The 23,770-nt window shown below is 48.0% G+C and overlaps 1 protein-coding gene across 2 annotated transcripts in view; it reads right to left on the bottom strand.

The window, feature by feature from the left end:
* The window catches only part of grid1b (glutamate receptor, ionotropic, delta 1b), a 643,072-nt gene that overhangs the window by 14,821 nt on the left and 604,481 nt on the right, over positions 1–23,770 (bottom strand). For both annotated transcript variants that reach the window (XM_087844978.1, XM_087844979.1), the window contains exons 9-15: positions 22,983–23,084; positions 21,441–21,563; positions 21,143–21,217; positions 20,718–21,057; positions 20,033–20,171; positions 12,033–12,228; positions 8,306–8,472 (exon numbers count right to left, since the gene is read on the bottom strand). In XM_087844978.1, coding sequence (XP_087701104.1) covers positions 8,306–8,472; positions 12,033–12,228; positions 20,033–20,171; positions 20,718–21,057; positions 21,143–21,217; positions 21,441–21,563; positions 22,983–23,084 — 1,142 coding nt within the window. The remainder of the gene's footprint in view (positions 1–8,305; positions 8,473–12,032; positions 12,229–20,032; positions 20,172–20,717; positions 21,058–21,142; positions 21,218–21,440; positions 21,564–22,982; positions 23,085–23,770) is intronic.

The following is a 23,770-nucleotide window of genomic DNA, read 5'->3' as shown; positions in this document are numbered from 1 at the left end:
GCTACAGTAAAATCACAGCCCAATTTGCTCTATTTAATCTGCTCAGCTCAGCGTGAACATGCTGAAGGTCAGAGCGCCGGTGCTTCCATCTGTACCCCCCCCCCCCAAACAGCCCGAGGACAAAATAGTTTCACAGCACAAATGAGCAGCAGAAGCAACAAAGTCTGCAAAGGTTATTAATGGCAGGATTATCACACGAGGTAACAGCAGTTATGGGACGAGGTATTAAAATGATGGTTGGAAACGTGGAGATAATGGTTTTTGTGCTGAACAATAGCTCTGCCCTCAATTTAACACCCGAGCACATTATTCCTACACGTCCCCGAGCGCCGCGCTGCCGGGGCGCCGCGGGCTGTCGGATGCTCGCTGAGCCGGGCCGGGAAGGAGCGTTTTGTCTCCATTCAGGGCGCAAATTAATCCCTAAATAAACACCTTTAATTAAGGAGGAGGTGCGAGGAACAGAGGGAGGAGGAGGAGAAGGTGACGCCATGATGGAGAAGCTGGAAACACAAGAGGAAGAAAAGCAGGACGACAATCGTGCAAATCCAGCTCCTCTTACAGACTCAGATCTGCTTTTCACTGCAGAGGCCAGAGGAGGTGATGAGGCCCGATCAAAACTTCTGCTTTAACTCTTTTTGCTGCTTGTTGAGGATCGAATACGAACATCTGCATCGCTCTCAGATCCCAGAGTCAAATATTAAAACACTGCTAAACCCTGAAGTTTAAGAGTGACGACGCGGGTTTGCTGCAGGTCTGCAGACACAAACTGAACTGTCTTAACCCTTTAAAGCTGGTCGGAGCAGCACGCTCTGTTTTGCGTAACTATTTTTAAATCCTTGTAGCTCTGCAACCACGTGAACTAGCGCAATAATTTTTTTTGCATATGAAACCGGAGGAGTTGTACTTACATCTTATGCCATCAGCTTGTCCTCGGTCACAGTTTCCTTCCACATATAGCTTTGCAAAAACTGCATAAAAAGCACTTGCAGCAACAAAAACATAATATTCCAGAAACACGCTTTGCTGATCCGATCAGCTGATCGTAACACTTCCTACGTCCATCAGCACGAACTATCGCATGTCCTCCATGACCTGCCCGAAACCGGAAGCGACGTCATTTTTGCGGAAATGTAGTTTTTTACCATCAGGGCCTCATGAGCCTATACTGGTGTTTTTAAAAGTTATGTTTGACTTTATGACTTTCTGTGTGGTTTCTGGGATGCTTAGGACTCATATTGCACTGCTGGAAATAGTTTATTTTGATGCATATGCTGCTTTTTTGCAAATTTGCATTATAATATTTATTTTCGTTTTTCCTGCAGTGTATAAAAATTGGTGTATTTCAAAAATAAAACTATGAAGACACTCAAAATAAATTTCCTGTGGTGGGAAACTAGTTTGTGCAACTTTTTTGTATTTACAGTTTTGAGGGATAAGCCTCTTAAATTTCTCTAACTAGAAATATATGTTAAAAAAACAAAAACGATTTTCAATTTTTTTGTAGTTTATTGCACTTTTTTGCAATTTATGTAATTACTATGCACTTAATGCAGACATATTATTAAAATCTGGGCTATAATGGTTGTATTGATGTATATCAACTTGAAATGCTCCCAAAAATGGCTCCACAGCATGTAAACATATAATATAAGCTCTGGCGGACTTGGTTCTATGGTAGGTCTTAAAGGGTTAAACTTCACAGCTGATGGTTGGTGTCAGTGGATTCTCCAGGTTGTGGTAGCCTCAGTAAGCTGATGCACAGCGAGTCACCTTGTTGTGGAAGCAGGTCTGAAATAGGATGGACACCGGTCAGGTCAGAAAGGAGAGGCGAGGGTACGCCCTCCAGGAGTCGTCCAAGGGGAAAGAGCTCGGTGGATGAACACATGAGGATGTGACTGAGAGGATTCATCCTCTGTGAAATCATGAGTGGAACTTGAGCTGCTGGGTACGATCATTTTCCATCCGCAGATTCCTCTCCTGAAACATTTGGACTTCCTAGATTTATCTGGTCATCGTTGTGTTTTATGGTAAAGTCAGAAACATTTTAACAGGAAGTTACTGACTTCTCCCGTCCAGCACCTCTGCTGACAGTCTGAGGTGTTGTGTGGCACCTCCATCACTGCGAGAGGCTCTCTGCATGTAACTGTGAGGCAGACTCACACATGCTATCACCCCCAAACATCTTGTTAAGCTTTAATACAGGACGGTTATCCGCAGGCAGAGGAGGAAATCCCATCCATGCGCACTTTGATCCGGCTTACTGAGACTCACAGTAAAGCAGCTGCGGCGCTCAGGATCACGTGATTCTTTAAGCATTTCTGCTCAAAGGAAAAACTTTCCAGTGTGACATTAAACACAAATGTGCACAAACGAGGTTTTCCCTGCTGCTCCTTCACCCATCAAACATCGTTGTAACTGGACATGAGCTTTGTCTTGGAGCAGCTTCAGCTGAGGGTCACCTTACAACGACCCGAGGCAGATTAAACTTGGATTCGTCTGATTTACTATTGAACTGTGCAGGTGTTCCCTGGATTTCTGTGCTGTGTTATCCTGTGGTCGCTCCTCGGTGACAAAGCGGACCGTCTTAAAGCTTTAAAGAGAAACGGGATTAGCCCGCTGTGTGAACACGACCTGAGAGGACGAGGAAGCAGAGAGCAAAGGATGAAGAAGACGAGACAGGAGGAGGCATAGTTGACATTTCACGGAGTCGGGCCCCGGGTGGCCCTCCCACGCTGCCTCTAACGCAGCCTGAAGAAGCCATTTCCCCTTTTCTGTGGTGATGAAGCACTCGCAGCTCGCAGCGGCTGTTTGTGGTTCCTGTTTGTCGCAGGATTGCACAGAGAGTCACGGCAGCTCCCGAACTTCCCGCGGTCAGTTCAGACGCTTTCAGAGCGGCTCCTCGGACTCCAGCTGCTTTTCATTCCCCACAGAGCCGTGCACGCCTGGAGGCAGGTGAGGAGGCCTGCTGCGACACAGACGGTGGTTGGACCTAACTCAGATTCTTTAATATGAATTAAGTCGCTCCCTGTGACATTCCCGGGTCGGTGACAGTTGGAGGGGGAACGTCTAACCACCTGTCCGGCTGGCCTGTCCACTTTCATTTGCCGGTTAAATAAAGTTGAGAAAAGTCTGGAAGGAATCATCGTGAGCTCTGCTGTGCTTTGTGCTGCTACTGATCTAATACTTGTGACAGACCCACCAGATGTGTGGAAGCTCACAGCGTGGATGATGTGGTTCGAGTTAGCAGTGGATGCTAACAAAGAGCCGAAACCAAAGTTAGAGGAATGTGTTTAAATCTGAGTGCAGCATCGAGCTGTTAAACTCCTGGGACATTGATCCGCTCAGTTAAGGAGCATGAGGTGATACCTGGACCTCCCAGAGTTTCCACAGGTAGTCTGACTCCTCCAGGGTGGCGCATCGAGGTTTGCTGTGTCTCCAGAGCCTGGAGGAGCCTGGAGGAGACTCCAGGAGACGGCCAGTTACTGTAGGAGAGCAAGAGGACCGGGATCTGCTCCTTTGTGCCAGAGCAGAGGAGGGACGATGAGTGTTTACCTGAATCTGGAGGCAGCCGTCAGACACTGACTCAGGCTAACAGGCTACAAACAGCTGTTAGCTTCCAGGATCCACTGACGTCTGTGCGCATACTGTGATGTCACACAGTGTAAAACCACAAGCCTCATACAGCAGGGTCAAAGGGCATCATGTGCATGAGGTTAGACACGAGCACTCTGGAGTGAGGCTCTGAGTGCATGTGTCTGCTCTGCAGGGGAGGCGGAGCTTATTTGTGCTATAAAACCTTCCGATTGTTTCCTGAGTCGCGACCAATCATCCCTCACCATCGACCTGGTTTTGTGTCAGCCTCTGTTTAACGTTTGGAGACAACTTCAAGGATGAATCTCGTCGTAGGTTTCATTAAAATCCTGGAGCTGCAGACTGAGCGGCAGACGGTGTTTCCTGTCCACCTGCTCCACTTTTCCCTCAGTATTAACGACCTGTTTCCTGGAACGACGCGTGAAGCTCTTAAACCCCACGAAAACTAGCTTCCTGTGTTTGGCGGCCACTTTGCCGACGTGGGTCGCCTCTTACATCAACTTCCTTCCTCTTCGTTCTCGGAGCCGATCGATACGAGACGGATGAGAAAGTTCTGAGTTTTCGGGGAGCTCGGCGTTCATTTCATGATGTAATAATGTGGAGATTTGCTAAATGATCTACGAGCTGTTTAAACTCGCTCTGGGATCAATTTGCGTTCTCGGCCTCGCTCGTTTCATCTGGAGGGAAGATTGAATTTCCTCAAAATTCGCAGCCCGTGTTGAGACATCTGCCTCGCAAAATCGAGTGAGTAATTAGCACGCGGCCTTCTGTTTACACATAATAATCCCATTTGCTTCACAACGCCGCCCTTAATACGGCCTCGTTTCATGTGAGCTTAATTGACTTTAGCGCCGAGCGCGGTTATTGATTTAATGGCGAGCAAAGTCTGCCTGCAGGTGTTCCTCACCTCGCGCCGCAGCACTTCTCCAACTTTCAAACACCCGCACTCCTCCGTGAAGTTTCAGATTAGTCGGCGTGACACCGATTCATCCTCCAGTCAAAGTGTCGCCTCGTTAACGTACGTTTAAAAGCAGCCTGCCGTAATTGGCTCAGACGGCGCCGCGGTGAGGACTCTTCGCTCACATCGGAGGATTTACAGGAAGATAATGAAGCCTTGATGTCAGCGAAGGGGATCAAACTCCTGACAAAAGCCTTCATCATTAACTCCTCCTCAGGCTCACATTCGCTGCACAAAACAAAAGCTTTTATTCAAAGCGCTGCGGCACAGTCGCGCCGCCGACGGTCGTTTAAACTCAGAGCAACGCCATCACGCCCCGGCGATCGTGTTTACAGCCACCGTGGAAGCGAGAGAGCCCGTGTTTTCAGCGCGTACGCGTTATCTGCTTTATGAACCCATCTCTAGTTTAAATAAAGCTTCCTACACCGGCGGCGGTGAGCGTGGGCGCCGTGCACCTGCACTGATCAAACATGGAGAAACTGCAGATGTAACATTTACATCACAGCAGCTCAGATCTGCACTTTTTTATTGAAACAAGCACAGAAAAATGTTTGAGCCTCCCGGGATCAGGTCGGACGGGTCAGACATCACAGCGGGCGTTCACATTTCCACGTGATGCGGCGTGGACATCGAACCTCAGGTGTCATCTGGACCAACGCCACGTGCTCTGCCCTCATGAACGTCTGTTTGTGCGCCTCTTGACTTCTGTAATCCAACACCAATGGGGTGAGCATAATGTTCCCTGAAGTCAGCACACAGAGAGTAGTGTGTAGTTGCACCTTCCAACAAACTGATGCTTATAAACTTAGAATTAATGTAATAAAACCTCCAGCAGCAGGTTTGTTGTTTGTGGAAGCCGCCATGTTCCCCGCCATGTTTGAATGCAGTGACTGGACTCACATGTGGAAGGAGAAGCTGGAGACATCTGGAGGCGTATTTAAACTCTGGTATTAAAGATATGAAGGAGACGCCACCGAGCATCCTCTTCCTCCTCATTTACTCCCGATATCGTCACTGTTACTAACGTCAGCTGTCCGGACATGTGACATGTCACATGTCCGGACAGCTGCCAACAACAACAGCTGGTTATAGGCTAACATTAATCCAGCTAACGTCAGGCTCACGTTATCACAATGTCAGCAGACCCATCAGATCTTTCTCTCCGACCTGAACACATGGAACGCATTACTGCAGGAATTAGACCGCTCCACATCACAATGAGACACGTTTCAGTCGCTGTGTAGCTGGACTGCACTCTGCACCTCCGACAGTCCTTCACTGCGGCTCGGCCTGCTCGGGCAGATATGAGCCTGAACATCTTCTGTGAGCTGTTTTAACCCTTTAAAGCCCACCACAGAACCAAGTCTGCAGAGCTTTTACCTGCTGTAGTGCAGTCTTTGGGAGCATGTCAAGTTGTTATACATCAATACAACTGCTAAATCCCAAACTTTTATAACATGCATGCATTAAGTCCATAGTAATTACATAAATTGCAAAAAAGTGCAATAAACTACAAAATACTTTTAGTTTTTTTTACATGTATGTCTATGAAGTTTTGTCCCTCAAAACTGTAAAGGCAAAAAAGTTGCACAAAACAGTTTGCAAGCACAGGAAATTTACAGGAAAAACAAAACTAAATATTATTGTGCACGATTTGCACAAAAAACAGCATCAAAATAAACGATTTCCAACAGTGCAGTTTGAGTTCTGAGTCTCCCAGAAACGACACAGAAAGGCACAAAGTCAGACACGACTCCAGTAAACACCAGGAGACCTTTGAAAGGCCCTGTAGGGAAAAAAGTACGTTTCCCATGGAAAATGACATCACTTCCTGTTTTGGCAGGTAATGGCAGACATGTGATAGCTATGAACAGCTGATCGGATCTGCAACACGTGTTTCTGGATTTTAATGTTTTTGTTGCTGCAGCGCTTTTCACACCATTAGTGGAAACAAACAAGCTGAGTGCATCCGGTTTCATACGCACCTCCACCCTGACTCCTGCCACCTCCACCCTGACTCCACCCTGACCCCACCCTGACCCCACCCTGACTCCTGCCACCTCCACCCTGACTCTACCCTGACCCCACCCTGACTCCTGCCACCTCCACCCTGACTCCACCCTGACCCCACCCTGACTCCTGCCACCTCCACCCTGACTCCACCCTGACTCCACCCTGACTCCTGCCACCTCCACTCTGACTCCACCCTGACTCCTGCCACGTCGACCCTGACTCCACCCTGACCCCACCCTGACCCCACCCTGACTCCTGCCACCTCCACCCTGACTCTACCCTGACCCCACCCTGACTCCTGCCACCTCCACCCTGACTCCACCCTGACTCCACCCTGACTCCTGCCACCTCCACCCTGACCCCACCCTGACTCCTGCCACCTCCACCCTGACTCTACCCTGACCCCACCCTGACTCCTGCCACCTCCACCCTGACTCCACCCTGACCCCACCCTGACTCCTGCCACCTCCACCCTGACTCCACCCTGACTCCACCCTGACTCCTGCCACCTCCACCCTGACTCCACCCTGATTCCTGCCACCTCCACCCTGACTCCACACTGAACCCACCCTGACTCCTGCCACCTCCACCCTGACTCCACCCTGACTCCTGCCACCTCCACCCTGACTCCACCCTGACTCCTGCCACCGCCACCCTGACTCCACTCGACCTCCACCTTGACTCCACCCTGATTCCTGCCACCTCCACCCTGACTCCACACTGACCCCACCCTGACTCCTGCCACCTCCACCCTAACTCCACCTGACCTCCACCCTGACTCCACCCTGATTCCTGCCACCTCCACCCTGACTCCACCCTGACTCCTGCCACCTCCACCCTGACTCCACCCTGACTCCTGCCACCTCCACCCTGACTCCACTCGACCTCCACCTTGACTCCACCCTGATTCCTGCCACCTCCACCCTGACTCCACACTGACCCCACCCTGACTCCTGCCACCTCCACCCTGACTCCACCCGACCTCCACCCTGACTCCACCCTGATTCCTGCCACCTCCACCCTGACTCCACCCTGACCCCACCCTGACTCCACCCTGACTCCTGCCACCTCCACCCTGACTCCACCCTGACTCCTGCCACCTCCACCCTGACCCCACCCTGACTCCTGCCACCTCCACCCTGACTCCACCCTGACTCCTGCCACCTCCACACTGACTCCACCCTGATTCCTGCCACCTCCACCCTGACTCCACACTGACCCCACCCTGACTCCTGCCACCTCCACCCTAACTCCACCTGACCTCCACCCTGACTCCACCCTGATTCCTGCCACCTCCACCCTGACTCCACCCTGACTCCTGCCACCACCACCCTGACTCCACCCCGACTCCACCCTGACCCCACCCTGATTCCTGCCACCTCCACCCTGACTCCACCCTGACTCCTGCCACCTCCACCCTGACTCCACCCTGACTCCACCCGACCTCCACCCTGACTCCACCCTGATTCCTGCCACCTCCACCCTGACTCCACCCTGACTCCACCCGACCTCCACCCTGACCCCACCCTGACTCCTGCCACCTCCACCCTGACTCCACCCTGACTCTTGCCACCTCCACCCTGACTCCTGCCACCTCCACCCTGACTCCACCCTGACCCCACCCTGACTCCTGCCACCTCCACCCTGACTCCACCCTGACTCCTGCCAGGTAAAGCTCAGCTTGTCACAGGTGCAGTGTGGGAATAAGGAGGTTTCCCTCCTCGGCAGCACGAGCTCACTTACTTCTGTGAGAAGAGGTCTCTGTAGGGGCTGCCGTGCTGCATGGCGATGCCGTAGCCTTTACTGCTCATGCTGTTTCCCGACACGGTGACGGTGCAGTCGTCATCCGTCAGGGCCACGTACTCCAGCACCGCCATGTCCCAGAGGAAGGCGTACGGACCCTTCTTTGCCTGCAGACACAGAGGGGGGGGTGGGGGGGGACATGGTTATTTGATGGTTTATTATTCGTCATCATCAGCGACTCTCCACTGTTACTGGATTCAGACTTTCCTCCGGCGGCTTCATCCAGAGCAGAGCTAAACCTGAAGTCTGCAGCTGACCCGACGCTGTGCACAAGAACACAGACCGTATTCACTCTCAGATCCTGATTCAGTTCCACAGTGACTGTGTCACGTGTGGAAATGCACGCGGCGCCATGGGTATTTATTAAAGTCGCTGTCGGCTGGTGTCACGACTGCACAGTCATAAATGTTTGATAGTGCCTCAGATATCCACGCTCACAGACTTTTTCTTGGATATATTCTGTCTTGAATCCATTTTTTATGTTTGCATTTGTTTTCTTCTTGTATATTTGAGATGTTGACACAGAAACAAATGAGCTTATAAATCCTGCAGCGTGGTTTCCTCCCCTGCATGCATATGTCTCTATAAATAACATTGTGCAGCTGCAGCTGCACTCTGTAAATGTGTCTCTTTGTGATGCTAAATATCTGCAGGAGTGTCAGTCAGGCTGGCGTGCTCCTCCCGGCTGGGTGAGGAGGTGACAGTAACACAGACACGGGCGCAGCAGCAGGTGGGGTTGAAGTGGATGAGGTTGTCGGTGTTTTTTTCACTGTGTCAGCAGATCTGCTGCATCTGCCTCCTTCAACCTGTTCGCTGTAACTGAACACTGTGTGCGCTCCTCTTTCTCCTCCCGCTGTTACAAACTAATGACGACGTCACGTCTGTCTGATGATCTGCTGCGCGCAGGTGCTGCTGTTAGCTCCGCCCTCTTATTTAAAGAGAGCGGGGAGGGGTTTCTCTCTCTCTGAGGAGATGAGGATGTGCAGCGTGCAGGAGAGGACACAGGGACAGCAGAGGAGACATTCCTCTGAATCAAAGGAGGACGAATCAGGGCACCGAGCACAGACAGACCCCCGACCTGCTCTCACAACCCTGAGAAGAGCTCACAGCTCGTCTGTATTCAGCCAGCAGGACAGCGAATGCTGGGAAGTGACGTCAGGATTTATCTGACTCTCATCCATCCATCAGTTCCTTTTACAGGAAGGTTCAGTCTCTAGGCTGACTGACAGGAATCACGCTGCACAATGCATACAAAATATTCCAGGGTTTATTTTTCCAGCCTGATAATCCTGCAGAGACCAGAAACGTTCGCTGACCACACAAAGCTTCCTGCTTCAGCTTAGCCAATCCCTGCACGGCCTCCCGACCCCGCCCTCTCACTGAGCTGAGGCGAAAGCAGGGCAGAGATTGGGCAGAAATAACATGATGTCACTGAGATCTGATGCATTTAAATGCAAATGAGAATTTCAAACTTCCTCCTCGATCGCTCTCTTTAAACATCAGAGCCTGGATCTGTTTCTTCAGTTAGGCTGAGGCGCTCTTCAACCACTGACGTGTTCGTCCCCAAATATACACGAGTTACTGAAAACATGTATTTAAACATAATATTTCAGATGAATCAGTCTTTTACTATTCTTGGTTTTAGTCAGAGTTCGTCCCGTCGACACTCTCCAGGTGTTTATTGTTGTTATTCGGACCCCGACTCATCGAACGGGTCTTCCTGCAGTAAAAAGCTTTCGCTCTACGGTGTGAACAACATGAAGAATTTGAACGTGGACATTCATTCACGCCACAGTTACTGTAGTTTTATATCTGTCATCAGTTTTTATTCATGAGAAATGTTTCATTCAATCTAAGATTTAAGATTAGAGTTCATATTGCAGCACCAACACTCGGCTGCAGCAAAGCGAGCGCTGTGTCTGCACATCACAGTTTGGCAAAGAACCAGCTTTATATGTCTTTAGGCTCTTTGTTAGTAGCTGCTTATTTACAAACCACATCATTTGTTCCCATTTCTGTAGTTTATCTATGAAAAATGTCAAAGACAGCTCAGTTTGACAGGAAAAAGTTTGTTTTTCCAGTTTTCCACCTCAGATCCAGGATTTGACTGGATGGGAGCCAAAAACGCTCCAGATCCTTCAGTCCCTGTGGTCACCTCGGTTCATGGAAAGCTTCGGAGTCGACGCTGATCAAAGCTGAGGATGTCCTGGTTATGAAGAGTCGTGCATGAGGTCGTCTTACAGTTTGCACTGGTGCCTAAAAGTCCTGCGACTGCAGCTTCTGGAGTCTAAGCAGCGCGTGGGAGGACTGCACTGGAAAAGCAGTCGACAATAGCAATAAAACTGATTAGTGTGTGTGTGTGTGTGTGTGCGTGTGTGTGTGTGTGTCTGTGGGGAGAAACCGTCAAAGAATCTGTGGGGATGTTTATCATGCAAATGGCTGAATAATGGATGCGCTCGGAGACGATTCGTCTTTGACGCTAATTTGTCATCGGCTTTTTGGGAGATCTATGAGCACAACAGTGTAGAGCAGAGAAACACCACCTCACACACACACACACACACACACACACACACTAATTGGGATATTGTGCTGTTGAAATTAAGTAATGGGTAAACAGAGGAGTGTCTTTGCACGCGGCCTGCTGGGAATAACGCAGGAGCAGCGCGTGCTTCTGTTTTCACCATTATTGATATGCGTGCATCAATATAACACAAATGGTGTTCTTGGAGGAACGAGTGCTCCAGGGTTTACTGCGAAAACAGGGGAAACAGCACGAAAGAGTTCAGCTGCTCAGCCCTTCATTAGAAAGGAGGAAACTTTGAGCACTTCCTGTTACTTTTACCTCGAGGTTGGGACTGCGCTCTGGAGACGACGTGGACCCCTCCAATCTGAAGTATTGGAGTATACGTGTATCACCCAGGTTTGCGCCCTCTGCTCGAGGGACGGACCCGACTGCCATTTGTGCTTCTACCAAACAACAGGTCGGAGCACTCAGCCTTCCTCGAGCGTCCTATTAAGAGCGTCCACTGTCCTGCAGTGAGACCTGCAGGGCTGTGACTGGGAGGAACAGCCTGTCAGGTCTGAACCTGAGTGTTGGTCTGTTATTTGTCCATAACAAGCATCACAGCAAGCACATGTGACACCAGCACAGCCCACTTTGCATCCGATCTGTGGCCTTCCAGCTTGTCGCCACCTGGTGGCCAGTTAAAACATGCTGGGACCATCTGGATCTGGTCTCCCAGAGAAACTGGGGACATTTGGTCCGGTGAGCAGCTACAGCTGCCCGTGGCACCATGGAGCTGTCAATCAAAGAGGCAAACGTAACAGGAACGCCCCCTTATGTCCCACAGACCCACCTGTGTGGCTGGATAAGGATTTTTACAGGATACTCTTCAGGTTATCCAGGTTTGTGTTTCCTCGCAGGCTCAAGCTGAGGAGATTTCACATGTCAGGTGAATATTGTAACTACAGCATGAAGGCCGGTGTTGAACACAGCTGTTGATCTGGGTTTTCATTGGATGCTGCTGGTGTTTGACCCCTGCTCTCCCACTAACTCTGCATGCTTCCACTGTACGTCAGTGATGTATGAGATATAAACCCTGGATGTTAGAACCACACCTGATGATTTTACTCCATCATAATCACACCAGCCACTCTGCGGTACCTTGCGTATTCCCTCTGACGGGCTGGACACGGAGTAATCCATGCCGTTGTTCTTGCTGATGGTCCTCCACAGCTCTGAGTAGGTGCTGTCCTGCTCCAGAGGGTTGGTGCCTTTGTTTCTGAAGTAGTCGTAGACCGCCGAGTCCCTCACGGTGCCGTAGTCCACGTCGATCTGCCTCGCCAGGTCCTGGAAAGACCTGGAGGACAGAAATGGAAGGGTTGTTGAAAAACAAACTAGGTGAAGGACATGAGAAACTAAAGACCTAAAGACCTAAAAGACCACAGGATCCTCTGAACTAAACCTTCACCGAGTCAAACACTCTCAAAGAGTTCAGAGTCCTTACAAATGGAAATACAGAGTTTACAATGAGGTGCAAACCACTGGACCCAAGAACAAGAAGACATCTGAGAGAAGCAGCCCAGGTCCAGAAACATGGAACCAAGATCAACTTGTACCAGAATGATGGGACGAGAAAGGCAGAAAATCTCAGGATCTGAAGTTTACCACATCGTCTACCAAACATGGAGGTAATATGACAGGATGGAGCCCAAACATGTCCCTGATGTCATATCACTGGTTTGCATCAGGTTGGGACCTTCGTAGTTTCTGCTTCACTTGGTAATTTCTTCTGTTTTTATTTATTTTTTCTGTCCAGCTTTGGCTTCATCGTTTGATTGCAGAACTAAAATTAAATTAAATTCACTTTCTTGCCAACAGTAAACCTGCACATGAAGAAATGATAAGAAATAAATATGTTACAGAAAATGTTCTGGTCCCTCTTTACTGTCCCGTGAGCTAAAAAACTAATTATTGATGGGCTGATTGTAAATAACAACATGTAGATAGTAGATAGATAAACAATTAATTTACTGATTCAGTATATATATATACATATATATATATATATATATACATATATATATATATATATATATATATATATGAAATATTGTGAAACATGAAAACGTTTTCCAAAGCCACCCAGTGGGCCAAACTGGAGTCTTTTCACGGCTGATTCCAGCCCCTGGGCCTTATGTTTGACATACCTGCTGTAAGCCAGCAGGTTTATTAATGTTTCCATCATAAGAGTTCAAAGGCTCAGTCTGAAGGTGCTGCAGCTAACCTAATGTGGTCCAAACTGCAACAGCTCGATGGCAGACGAGTGTGCGTGTGTGCGTGCGTGCATGCGTGTGTGTGCAGTGGGACAAGCTAAACTTGTGAGGAGCTGCAGGACGCCATGCTGCATCAGATACTCTGATGGATGGAGCGCTCTGAAGAGAGGAGGTCTCTGTTTGATGTAAAGAGTCTGTCAGCACCGTCACCTGTCCAGGTGACAATAAAGAGCCATAGAGTTAAAGCTGCAGTTTGATCAAACGCTAATGGTATTTCTTTCTTTCCCCAAAGTCTCCGTTAAACGATTTCCTCTAATTGCACGAAATCTGCTGATTACAGCGCTGATGACTTTTAATCAGCAAATTAATTTCTACTGTGTTTCGTTTGTGCACCTGACCTTCAGTACGTACATTTTACGCCTGAATAAATGTAGATAAAGTTTAAAACTAGAAAGAGTTTTGAAGCGTGTCTCTCTGCAGCTGCTGTGTTGTTACTGAAACACAAAATCATGTTTCCACTCGTCTGCACGATGCTCACCTCCAGCTTTCTTTCATTGCTCTTGAACTTCTGGAGTAGCGTTCAACTGCTCGCAGTGCAGAAGAATCCAGATTCATTTTTCTCTGACTGAAGTGAGCCGTTTTACTTCCTGTTTCCCTTCCTAAAAGCCCACTTTCTCATGATTGTCCAGTTTGCTGTGGCCTGCTGAGGGGCCGTCTTCGGCGTTGATGAGCTGCTGGAAGCCAGATGTGTTGTACGTGTGATGAAATGCACACACTTCCTGTCAGCACGATGTTTTAACTGAAACGTTGTATCAAAATCCTTTGAAATAAAAACTAATTTGAATAAAAATCTGCTTCAGTTCAAATTAGTAACGAGAGATTTCAAAGCAGTGATTTCTCCAGCTGTCTAACACACATTAAAGACGACTACAGCTCTAAATAATGATTCAGGACTGGCTGTGAGTTCAAACTGGATTTTGGACTTTCAGGATTGATCTCCGGGATGCAAAGTGAAGGTCGGCCACTGTGAACACCTCGCGGTCCTCCTGCAAAGCCTTCAGACGTCCTGATTAGTGTTTCATCTTCAGTAGCCGTGGCAGCACGGACCCCCGTGTGATCGCCGCCTCGCTCCAGCAGCTAATCGCCATTCTGATCTGATTGGCTCCAATCGAGCTCGTCCGCCTCTGATTGTGTTGTTCGCCCGTGAATGCAGAGCAGCATTAATGGCCGCTCCGGATGCCGAACGCTTTAAAGGGAAAGGAAGCCGCTGAACAACAAGGAGGCCCGTTTGAGCCTCAGACTGCAGCCGTCTTTGAACCTGAAACCAGAGCCGCACACTGAGGAGCGATGATGGCTGATGACGATATAAAAAGAGGCTCCGGACTTTGATGTCGGACCACTCGGGTTTTATCGAGGTGAAGACGACAACAAAAAAAAAGAGAGCAAAATGAAATTTTGCTTTTGATCTGATGCCTGCGGCGCTGGGTGGGAGGCAAACACTCGCCAACGCCGTTGACACCACTCACGCTGCAGCACTCGAGTGTTTTTGGGTTTCAGTGAGAAAAAAACACATTATCACTGCGGCACAAAGAGCCTGAGTGGAGGCCTCATCCCTGACTCCACTCGGCTCACTGCGATGTCGATTTTAAAGCGATATGCTGAAAGTCACTAACTAGAAAGATTCTTTCGATTAATACGTAGACGACTAAGTAACCACCTTTGACCTCAAAGCAACACGTCTGAAGTCGGCGCTGCAGAACGAAACTGGGACTGAAAGAAAGCAACAGATGACATCACCGCGTACTGCACCTTCTTCTTTCAGGAATCTGCAGAGCTCGACCACGAGGAACATCCCCTCCCAACATGAAAATCAAGACGAGCTTTTTATCTGAGGCGTGGCTGAGTGGCGTGAGGTTAACGTCCTGGTACTCAGGATCTCGTCTGCTTTTATCTTCTCACTTGACGTGACTGGTCAGGTGATGGGAAAGAGCTCAGCCTGAGCCCTCTGGGTCAGAGGTCAGGTGCTGATCCAGGGAGCTGAACGGGCTGAACGGTGAAGCACAGACGTCGACTTGGCGGTCGGTCTGCGAGTTGGGGTGAAGAATTTCTTTAGTTTCATCACACTCTGACACACTCTGACACTAAAAAGTATTTAAAACATGAGGAAAGTTGTACTTTTGAATATGAAGAGCTGCTCCAGGCTTCTCTTTACGAATTTTATTTAAATTTAAATCTGAATTGTGAAGCGAACGAGGTGAAATATCCTGGAGGATCAAACTCAGGCGCCGTGTCTGCTCAGGCAGACGATTTCTTCTGAGTGTGTAAGTAAGTATGTAAGTAAGTAAGTGTAAGTAAGTAAGTAAGTGTAAGTATGTAAGTAAGTAAGTGTAAGTAAGTAAGTAAGTAAGTGTAAGTAAGTAAGTAAGTGTAAGTAAGTAAGTAAGTAAGTGTAAGTAAGTATAAGTAAGTAAGTAAGTAAGTGTAAGTAAGTAAGTAAGTAAGTGTAAGTAAGTATGTAAGTAAGTAAGTGTAAGTAAGTAAGTGTAAGTAAGTAAGTAAGTAAGTGTAAGTAAGTAAGTAAGTGTAAGTAAGTAAGTAAGTGTAAGTAAGTAAGTAAATAAGTAAGTGTAAGTAAGTAAGTAAGTAAGTAAGTAAGTAAGTGTAAGTAAGTAAGTGTAAGTAAGTAAGTAAGTGTAAGTAAGTAAGTGTAAGTAAGTAAGTAAGTAAGTGTAAGTAAGTGTAAGTAAGTAAGTGTAAGTAAGTATGTAAGTAAGTAAGTGTAAGTAAGTAAGTAAGTAAGTAAGTGTAAGTATGTAAGTATGTAAGTAAGTAAGTAAGTGTAAGTATGTAAGTAAGTAAGTAAGTAAGTAAGTAAGTGTAAGTATGTAAGTAAGTAAGTAAGTAAGTAAGTGTACTTAAGTTGTAAGAAGTCGCTGACCGATCCCATCTGTGCACATTTGCAGAAAAAAGTCTGAATCTGCTCATTTGATCAGTGAGACAAATATTTCCCACTTTTGCGACTCTTCTTGTTTTTCCAGGTTGTTTCTGGAAACGAGAGTTTCTGACCCTGTGACGGGTTCGTGTTTGCCTGTTTGTTCAAACAACACGACTCACAGTGAGCCCTGCTCGCCTGGAACATTAAATTACCGTCAGTCGGTTCGCTGCGATGAAGGGGTCAGCATTATCTGTCCAGCTTAAAAGCTGCTCATTAGATGTCTGCAGGAAATTTATTGAGCTGTGCAAAAGTTCTGAGAAAGGTTAAAGAGGCCGAGCAGAAGTCTGAGGAAATCGTTGTTATCACTCAGAGCAGCTTTTTTCCTTTTGGTCATGAAACAAAGACTTCAGTGAATTTTGGTGATGCTCTGTGAACTCAGGAGAGTTTGATTTCTGTGTTTTTGATGTTTGTTTTCTTCACAGATCACAAGCAGCGTGTGCTGAACTCTGCAGCTCAATTCAGCTTAAGCGGAGAAAGTGCCACAAACTGCAGTTCCTCGAATGTCCACTGGAGGCTCACTCCAGCCCTGAGTCTGTTTTGTTCTCTGTGGTTAATTTTTTCCACGACTCACCTGTTTAAACTGTATTAAAGCCTAAAGTTGGCATCATTAGGGGCGTGGCCTCAGAGCAGACCAAGAACATGCTGGAGGAGGCGGCTCAGGACCGAGACCTGGTCTTGGATGAGCTGAAGAAAATGCTCAAACTCCGGCGGGTTTCCAAACTGACCCGTGTGAGTCAGTGGTCTCCTTTTACTGCGGTTTCCTGTTGAACAGCAGGTTTCTTCTAAACAGCCTTTTTTAAATTTCCTGCCTCATATTTGGTGAGCGTGACGGACGAGTTACTCGATCAGCTCAAGCTCCCGTGTTCGCCGCAGCTATCGTTGCATTTCTTGCGTAACACACTTCACAAACCAAACTGAGTGTTTTTTTTAGTGCTGAAGTATTCATGCAAATCACACGTGAACTTTCAACATCTCCAAACTTTCCTGCTCCTCGGCTTTTGGACGAGTTGCAAAATCCGCCAGCGCTCCTCACCACGAGGTCAGTGCGTTCTTCGTCAACAGCGAGAGTGTTCAATGTGAAAAAGACTGAAGCAGCGAGGCAGCCAGCGCTGGTTAGACGGGCTTTTTTTTGCAGTGCATTAAATACTTGAACTCAGCCGCTGCAGCGTGGCTTCTTCATGAAGAAATATTCAAGCCGAGAGGCGTTTCAGCAGCGCAGACGAGCCTCTCGATCCATCCGCAGATCAGCTGCACCTTCACACCCTCCTCTCTCGGGGTTTGTTGAATCAGAGAGGATGAGCAGCCCGTGTCTGGCCTCCCACAGCACTGATTTAAATCATCACTTTCTTTAGTTCCCTCCTTAAGGTTAAGAATCGGCGGGAGAAGGTCCCGAGGTCGGCCGAGCAATTAACACAGTGCTGCAGAGGAGCGGCGGCCACGTTCAGCCGAGTCAGGCGTCTCTTTAAGTGCCGAGCTTCCCGTGGACGGAAAACGCTGTGCTCGCTGCTAATTAGCCGCCGCAGAGCCCGACGAGGTCACTCAGTTACAATTTTACAGAACTTGTCTTTAGATGTTATAATTTATTCAGCAGAAATTCCAACGTGTTTATCAGCATAATGAGGAAACAGCTTTAATTAAGGATCCACAAATTGGATTAATGTCTGGTCTCTGTTTTTCAAACCGTTACATGCCTGCGGCTTCTTTGTGGCGGCAAAAGACGAATAAATCATGGCTGGTAAACACAGTGGGACTCCCACCTCGCAAGACACGTGTGGAGACTGCAGTGACGGCTCCACGCCACATCAGCTCACACAGACTGTATTTAAAAGATGGACAGAGCCATGTGACGTCACTCCTATTAGCAGTTTGTCCTCTACTGTGTGTCATCCTTCTGTTTTCTGTTTTATACCTGCACCGTTGGTTTCGTTGTACATGTTCAGCACAATAAAAGGCTATTCTATTCTACTCTACTCTATTCTACTCTTTTCTATTCTACTCTATTCTACTCTATTCTATTCTACTCTACTCTCTTCTACTCTACTCTTTTCTACTCTACTCTATTCTACTCTACTCTACTCTATTCTACTCTACTCTTTTCTACTCTATTCTACTCTCTTCTATTCTACTCTAGAGTAGAATAGAAGAGAGTAGAATAGAGTATTCTACTCTACTCTACTCTATTCTACTCTTTTCTATTCTATTCTACTCTATTCTATCCTACTCTATTCTATTCTACTCTTTTCTATTCTACTCTTTTCTATTCTACTCTACTCTTTTCTATTCTACTCTATTCTACTCTCTTCTATTCTACTCTACTCTAGAGTAGAACAGAAGAGAGTAGAGTAGAAGAGAGTAGAGTAGAAAAGAGTAGAATAGAGTAGAGTAGAAAAGAGTAGAGTAGAAGAGAGTAGAATAGAGTACTCTATTCTACTCTACTCTATTCTATTCTACTCTATTCTACTCTATTCTACTCTACTCTACTCTATTTGAAACTGTATGTCACTAATGAGGAGCAGATGAAGAAAGTGAAGAAGCCGTCTGTGGTCGAGCTAAGCCTGTGTGTGGTCTGTGTGGTAAATGGTTAACAGGCTGCTAGTTACAGCTTTTCTCTCTAAGTGTGCTTTTTGTTATTGGTGTGCCTTCTTCAGCCAATCATGCACGAGCCCATAACGGCCTCGTCTAACATCGTGCATGCACTCACACTCCGATGGACACAGCGTGCAGACTGCAGTAGATGGGCATTGAACCACTGACCTTCTGACTGCTGTAGCCCACGAACCACAGTTGCTCACTAACTTTCAAAAGATTGCAGCAATCTTTCGTGCGTTCTGCAACGCACGAATCCCTGACCCAGCAATCAATCAATACGAGCAGATCCACAGCGCTACGATGTCCCTGTGTCGAGCCAGGATTCTGATTTAGAGGCGTTCAGTCATAATCCTGCAGATGTTAGCTTTGGATGGGAGGTTTCTGTCCTGTGCAGTAAAGAAGTGTCTGATACTTGGATTCACTCTGTGGGTTTGTTGAATCAGGACGTACCGTTGCAGGAACAGCTGCAAGTCTCTGAAACACTGAACCCTATAAATGTACTCTTAATGGAAAGAGCTCAGCCTGACCTCTGAGATCATAAAGACTAAATGAACTTCCTCCAGCTGCAGAGTCCTCGCTGATCCCGACAAAGTGCTGCTGCTTCACAGAGTCCGAGACTCGGAGAACCGGACACACAGAACTTTTTGCTCTCATGTGTCGCTTCCTACAGTTTTAGTTAGTTTAATTTTTGCTTGAGACCCAGAAACTTGTGGTTGAGTTGGAGTTTGTTTCCCTGGAAGCTAACCCCTCCACCTCTGCTAACATCTGGCTGTAATCTGCTCAGAGCGCTGAACAATCCTGCTAACAACCAGACAACGAAAAAATTCACATAACGTCACTTGATGAAAATCTTTTTTACAGTCATGTTTCAGGAAGTGAAACTCTCGATCACGTGTGTCGGCATTAGCATGTTTCTCAGCGACGGGAGAAATCGGCGCTCCGAGGAAGAGCTGGAACCTCTGAGCCAGCGTGCCGTCCACCAGGATTGTTTCATTAATATTAGCTCAGGTCATTTCTTCCCTGATGTCTGAGCTCGCTGTGCTTTAGAAGCAGGTCGGCGTTGTCGGCGTCACCAACGTCACCGACCCCGGCAGGACGTGCAAATTGTGGCAGAGCGTGTGATTGGCTGATGGAAGAAACCCATCGCTGTGGCAGGAATTCAGATGCTGTGCGTGTCTGCTCGGAGCGCGAATGAAAGATGTTTACAAAGTCGGGAGCTGCAGACAAACACGCTCAGCAAGCTGTTCATGTCAGGGCTCGTGTGTGTGTGTGTGTGTGTGTGTGTGTGTGTGTGTGAACCTCACCGTATAGCGTGATCCATGCGTGACACGGTGAGGTACGCCGCCAGGTTGGCGGTGTATGACGAACAAACTATGAGCGTGAAGAGCCACCAGCTGCCCATGACGATCCTCAGAGCGACCGATCCCACCACACCGTCCCCACCTGCACACACACACACACACACACACACACACGAGTGGGCGTCAGACCTGCGACCTCTCAGTTGCTCTCGGCAACCAGGAGCCCGCCTGCCACCTGATCCGACCGGCAGGTGAGAGCGATGCTTCATCACAGCGAGCTGAGAGGCTGCGTCCAATCACACACTGTTAGGCCTAAAAGGTTTCCCAGGCAACCTGCCAGCCCATAATAGATGCATCTGCAGGGAAAGTGTGTGTGTGTGTGTGTGTGTGTGTGTGTGTGTGTGTGTGCACTGTTTACGTGCACACTGAGGACATTTCAGGGGCAGAGGTGACGTTTAGAAACGTTTTTGTCTGTTAAAGAATTCTTGGAAAGTTCACAGAGAACTTTGTGGAAAGTCGTGACATTTAAAACACTGAGGACAAAGTCACAGTCAAGCAGTCGGCTGATGATTTCCTGATGACTGCTCACACTCCTGAAAGAGGCTTTTATGGAAAATTCGACCACGGGAACGCCTGCCTGCTCCGAATCATCCCTAACAGCGTTTCTCTCCACGTCACCTTTTCTCACCTTGCTGCACGAACGCTCCGTAAACGATCCAGATGGCGCTGTGCAGGGTGCCCGACCCTGCTCCGTTAGCCGGCTGACCGGGAGGTGCGTTCTGGGACGAGGAGCGCAGCGCCTGCAGTCTGTTGAGGAGGAATATGAGCACTCCCACCACGGGGATTGCGGCGGCGATGCAGGCCCAGACGGCGAGGTCGAAGGGCGCGAACAGAGAGAAGATGTTGATCTTCTCTTCGGGCTTTCGGAGCAGGATGCCGACGCTGTAGTCCAGGTAGCGCTTGCTGAAATCAACCACGTTCTCCCGTTCTGGCGTGATGGTGATGGCGGACACCGCCAGGTCCGCTCTCTGCAGGGCGAGGGAGAGGAAGGGTTTTTGTTCACGCTCCGAAGTGACCGAGAGTAAGAGAACAGAAAGGTGGTGCAGGCCCTACCTTGTTGATTAGATCACCGATCATGCCGTTCCACGAGCCGTTGGGAAGCCGACTTCCATATTTACTGTCCGCGACCTGAGAGGAAGGAGAAGAAGAAAATCAGCGAGTTTATCCCAACGTCTCAGAAGCTCGTTTACATCGGCCCGAAAACAGAAGATGATCAATATAAAGCTCCTTGAGGCGACTGTTGTTGTGGTTTGCATAAATGCAATTAAACGGTATTTTAAATGGTGAGATTGGAGCTGAGGTGAAGCTGAGTTAGTGCTCAAACCAGATGACAGACTGCTGCTCAGCTCACCTGGTAGATCTCGTATTTGAAGCCCAGGATCTTGGCGAGGGCGTCCAGGACGTCGATGGAGAAGCCTTTGTATCTCTTCGGCTGCCCGAGGATGTTCTCCGCCACCATGACAAAAGGATCCTCCTGCAGCGAGAAAGAGCAGTGAAGAAAAGGGCCGAGCGATGCTGCGCGATCAACAAACTGCAGCTCCGAGCAAAAACACGAGAAACAAAGAGCGAGATCAACGTTTGTCAGCCTTTAGGAGGCGAGCGCGCAAACACTGAAACTTTGTTTGACTAGCTGAAAGTTTCAGTTCATGCATCTTAAAAATGGACCTAAAAAATGCAAAAATACCCCAAAGCTGAAGTTATACTGAAGTTATACTGAAGTTATACTCGGCTCCAGCTGCACTAAGAGAAAATCTGCAAGCCCAGACTGGATATTCACAACAGGGCGACGTGACGCTGCCTTTAATGTGCTGCAACAAGACAACGTTTGTCTTTCTGTTCAAAGCTTTTCAGCCATTCGATCTCAGATATTAAACAGAATCATCTGGATTCATTTTGTTGTTTTTTAGCACCAGGTGTCTGCAGGAGAGGACGTGTTCACAGGTAGTATAACTGCACATTTAGCTATGATGTTAATACAGGGCAGGTCACGATCTACAGTCTCGCTTTGACTCTGAGCAGAGCCTAAAACAACAGTGAGCTCAGGATGAAGAAGGTTCAGAGGTACATGCTGTGTTTCTCCGAGTATGCTGGTTAAAGCGTTGTGTGTGTGCAGGTTTCTGGCAGCGTGAGACCTGAAGTGTTGCAGCTGCAGTGGATGAATGGCAGAGTAAAGGTATTAGTCTCGCTCGGTTAGACCTGCGTCTCCACGCCGCTGTGCCGACACAAGAGGAAGTTGCTGCTGGTGTTTCTAATCACAGCGACCGGAGGAGAAACACGAGCGAGCGCGGAGTCGAAGCTGATCAAACACGAAACCTAAAAACATACAAAGCAGATTTTCTATTGACGGAGAGATTTCTGTGGATTCTCTGGTTTATTTTGTGCTGTTATCTTTGAGATGCAGTTGAACCGACGCTTAAAGGACTGAACTGAAAATGCTGTAATAACAACAACAACTCTGGAGTGGATCTATCTATCGATGTAAACACGGAGCTGCGATGCTGTTTATGCAGCGCTCCTCTGGATCGCAGCTGCTGCAGCTGCAGGAGCATCAGAGAATCTAACAAGAGACATTCAGCTACTGCAGATCTTCATCATGCACAAAGCATCTGAGTAACAAACATCGGATTCCAACAAATCACTTATGTCTCATCTGACCGAGGACACCAAACACTGCTGAAGGAAGCGACGTCTGAAATACCCGATTACTCTGATTACTCTGCTGTCACCGGGACCCTGAAACCTGCTTCTTTCTAATGATCACAAAGGACCTCTTTACAATAAGAAGACTACGAGGAAATGAAAAGTCTTGACCTTTGACCTCTGATCAGCTTGTGCTCTCCTTTCTTACAGGAAGTTAGATCGACTGATCGTGTCCACGATAGCGTCCACTTACCAGTAACGTGACCACTTTGACCGTGACTCCCTGCATGCCGTTCTCTATCCGGCTCTCCTTCAGGCTGCCGTTCAGGCCGTGAACTGAGTCCCACGTGGCGAGCTGCGGGGCAACAGGAGACAAACTGTAAACAAACAATGTACAGTGGAAACATCACGCCGAACACGCTGCCCGGCTCACAGGCTGCAATTTTACATTTACTCCTCATCAGGTTTCAGAGCGCCGCTGCGAATCAGACGGAGACAATGAGGCCAAAAAAAGTATTAAATAAATCAAAATAAGAGCTGCCAGGAAACCACTCCGGTGTGGCTTCATTCTGCACATCTTCAGCCACACACAAAACCAACCTGACCTAATTAGGTCCACAGCCCCCCCTAAAAACCCACCGCCAGCTCCAGCAGAGCCTCTCAGAGAGCATCACCAGTTCATCGAGCACACTCACACGTCACGCTTAAATGAAGTCCTCTTACAGATTCTCCCTTTGAAGCTTAACAATAAAATGTGTTAATACGAGCATCCCATAATAGTTTCAATGTAATTCTCTATGCCTGCATAAAGTAATCTAATTACAGCAACACCGTTTGAGTAAATTTAACAAACATAAATACTGACAGATTCACTGACGGGTCACAAACAGGCGACAAAGTCAGAATTCAGATTTTATTATTTCACGATTTCATGAAAAATCAGCCGATAAAGACGCTCCTGACTCACAGGGGCAAACTCCGCTGTCAGGAAGCACCTGAACACAACTCAGAGCCACAGAGAGAAGTTCTCATTATTGATCA

The sequence above is a fragment of the Neolamprologus brichardi genome, chromosome 8 (genome assembly GCF_056152115.1).
Source record: "Neolamprologus brichardi isolate AB-2024 chromosome 8, ASM5615211v1, whole genome shotgun sequence".
NCBI classification, from domain to species: domain Eukaryota; kingdom Metazoa; phylum Chordata; class Actinopteri; order Cichliformes; family Cichlidae; genus Neolamprologus; species Neolamprologus brichardi.
This window is presented reverse-complemented; position numbering and strand designations above follow the sequence as displayed.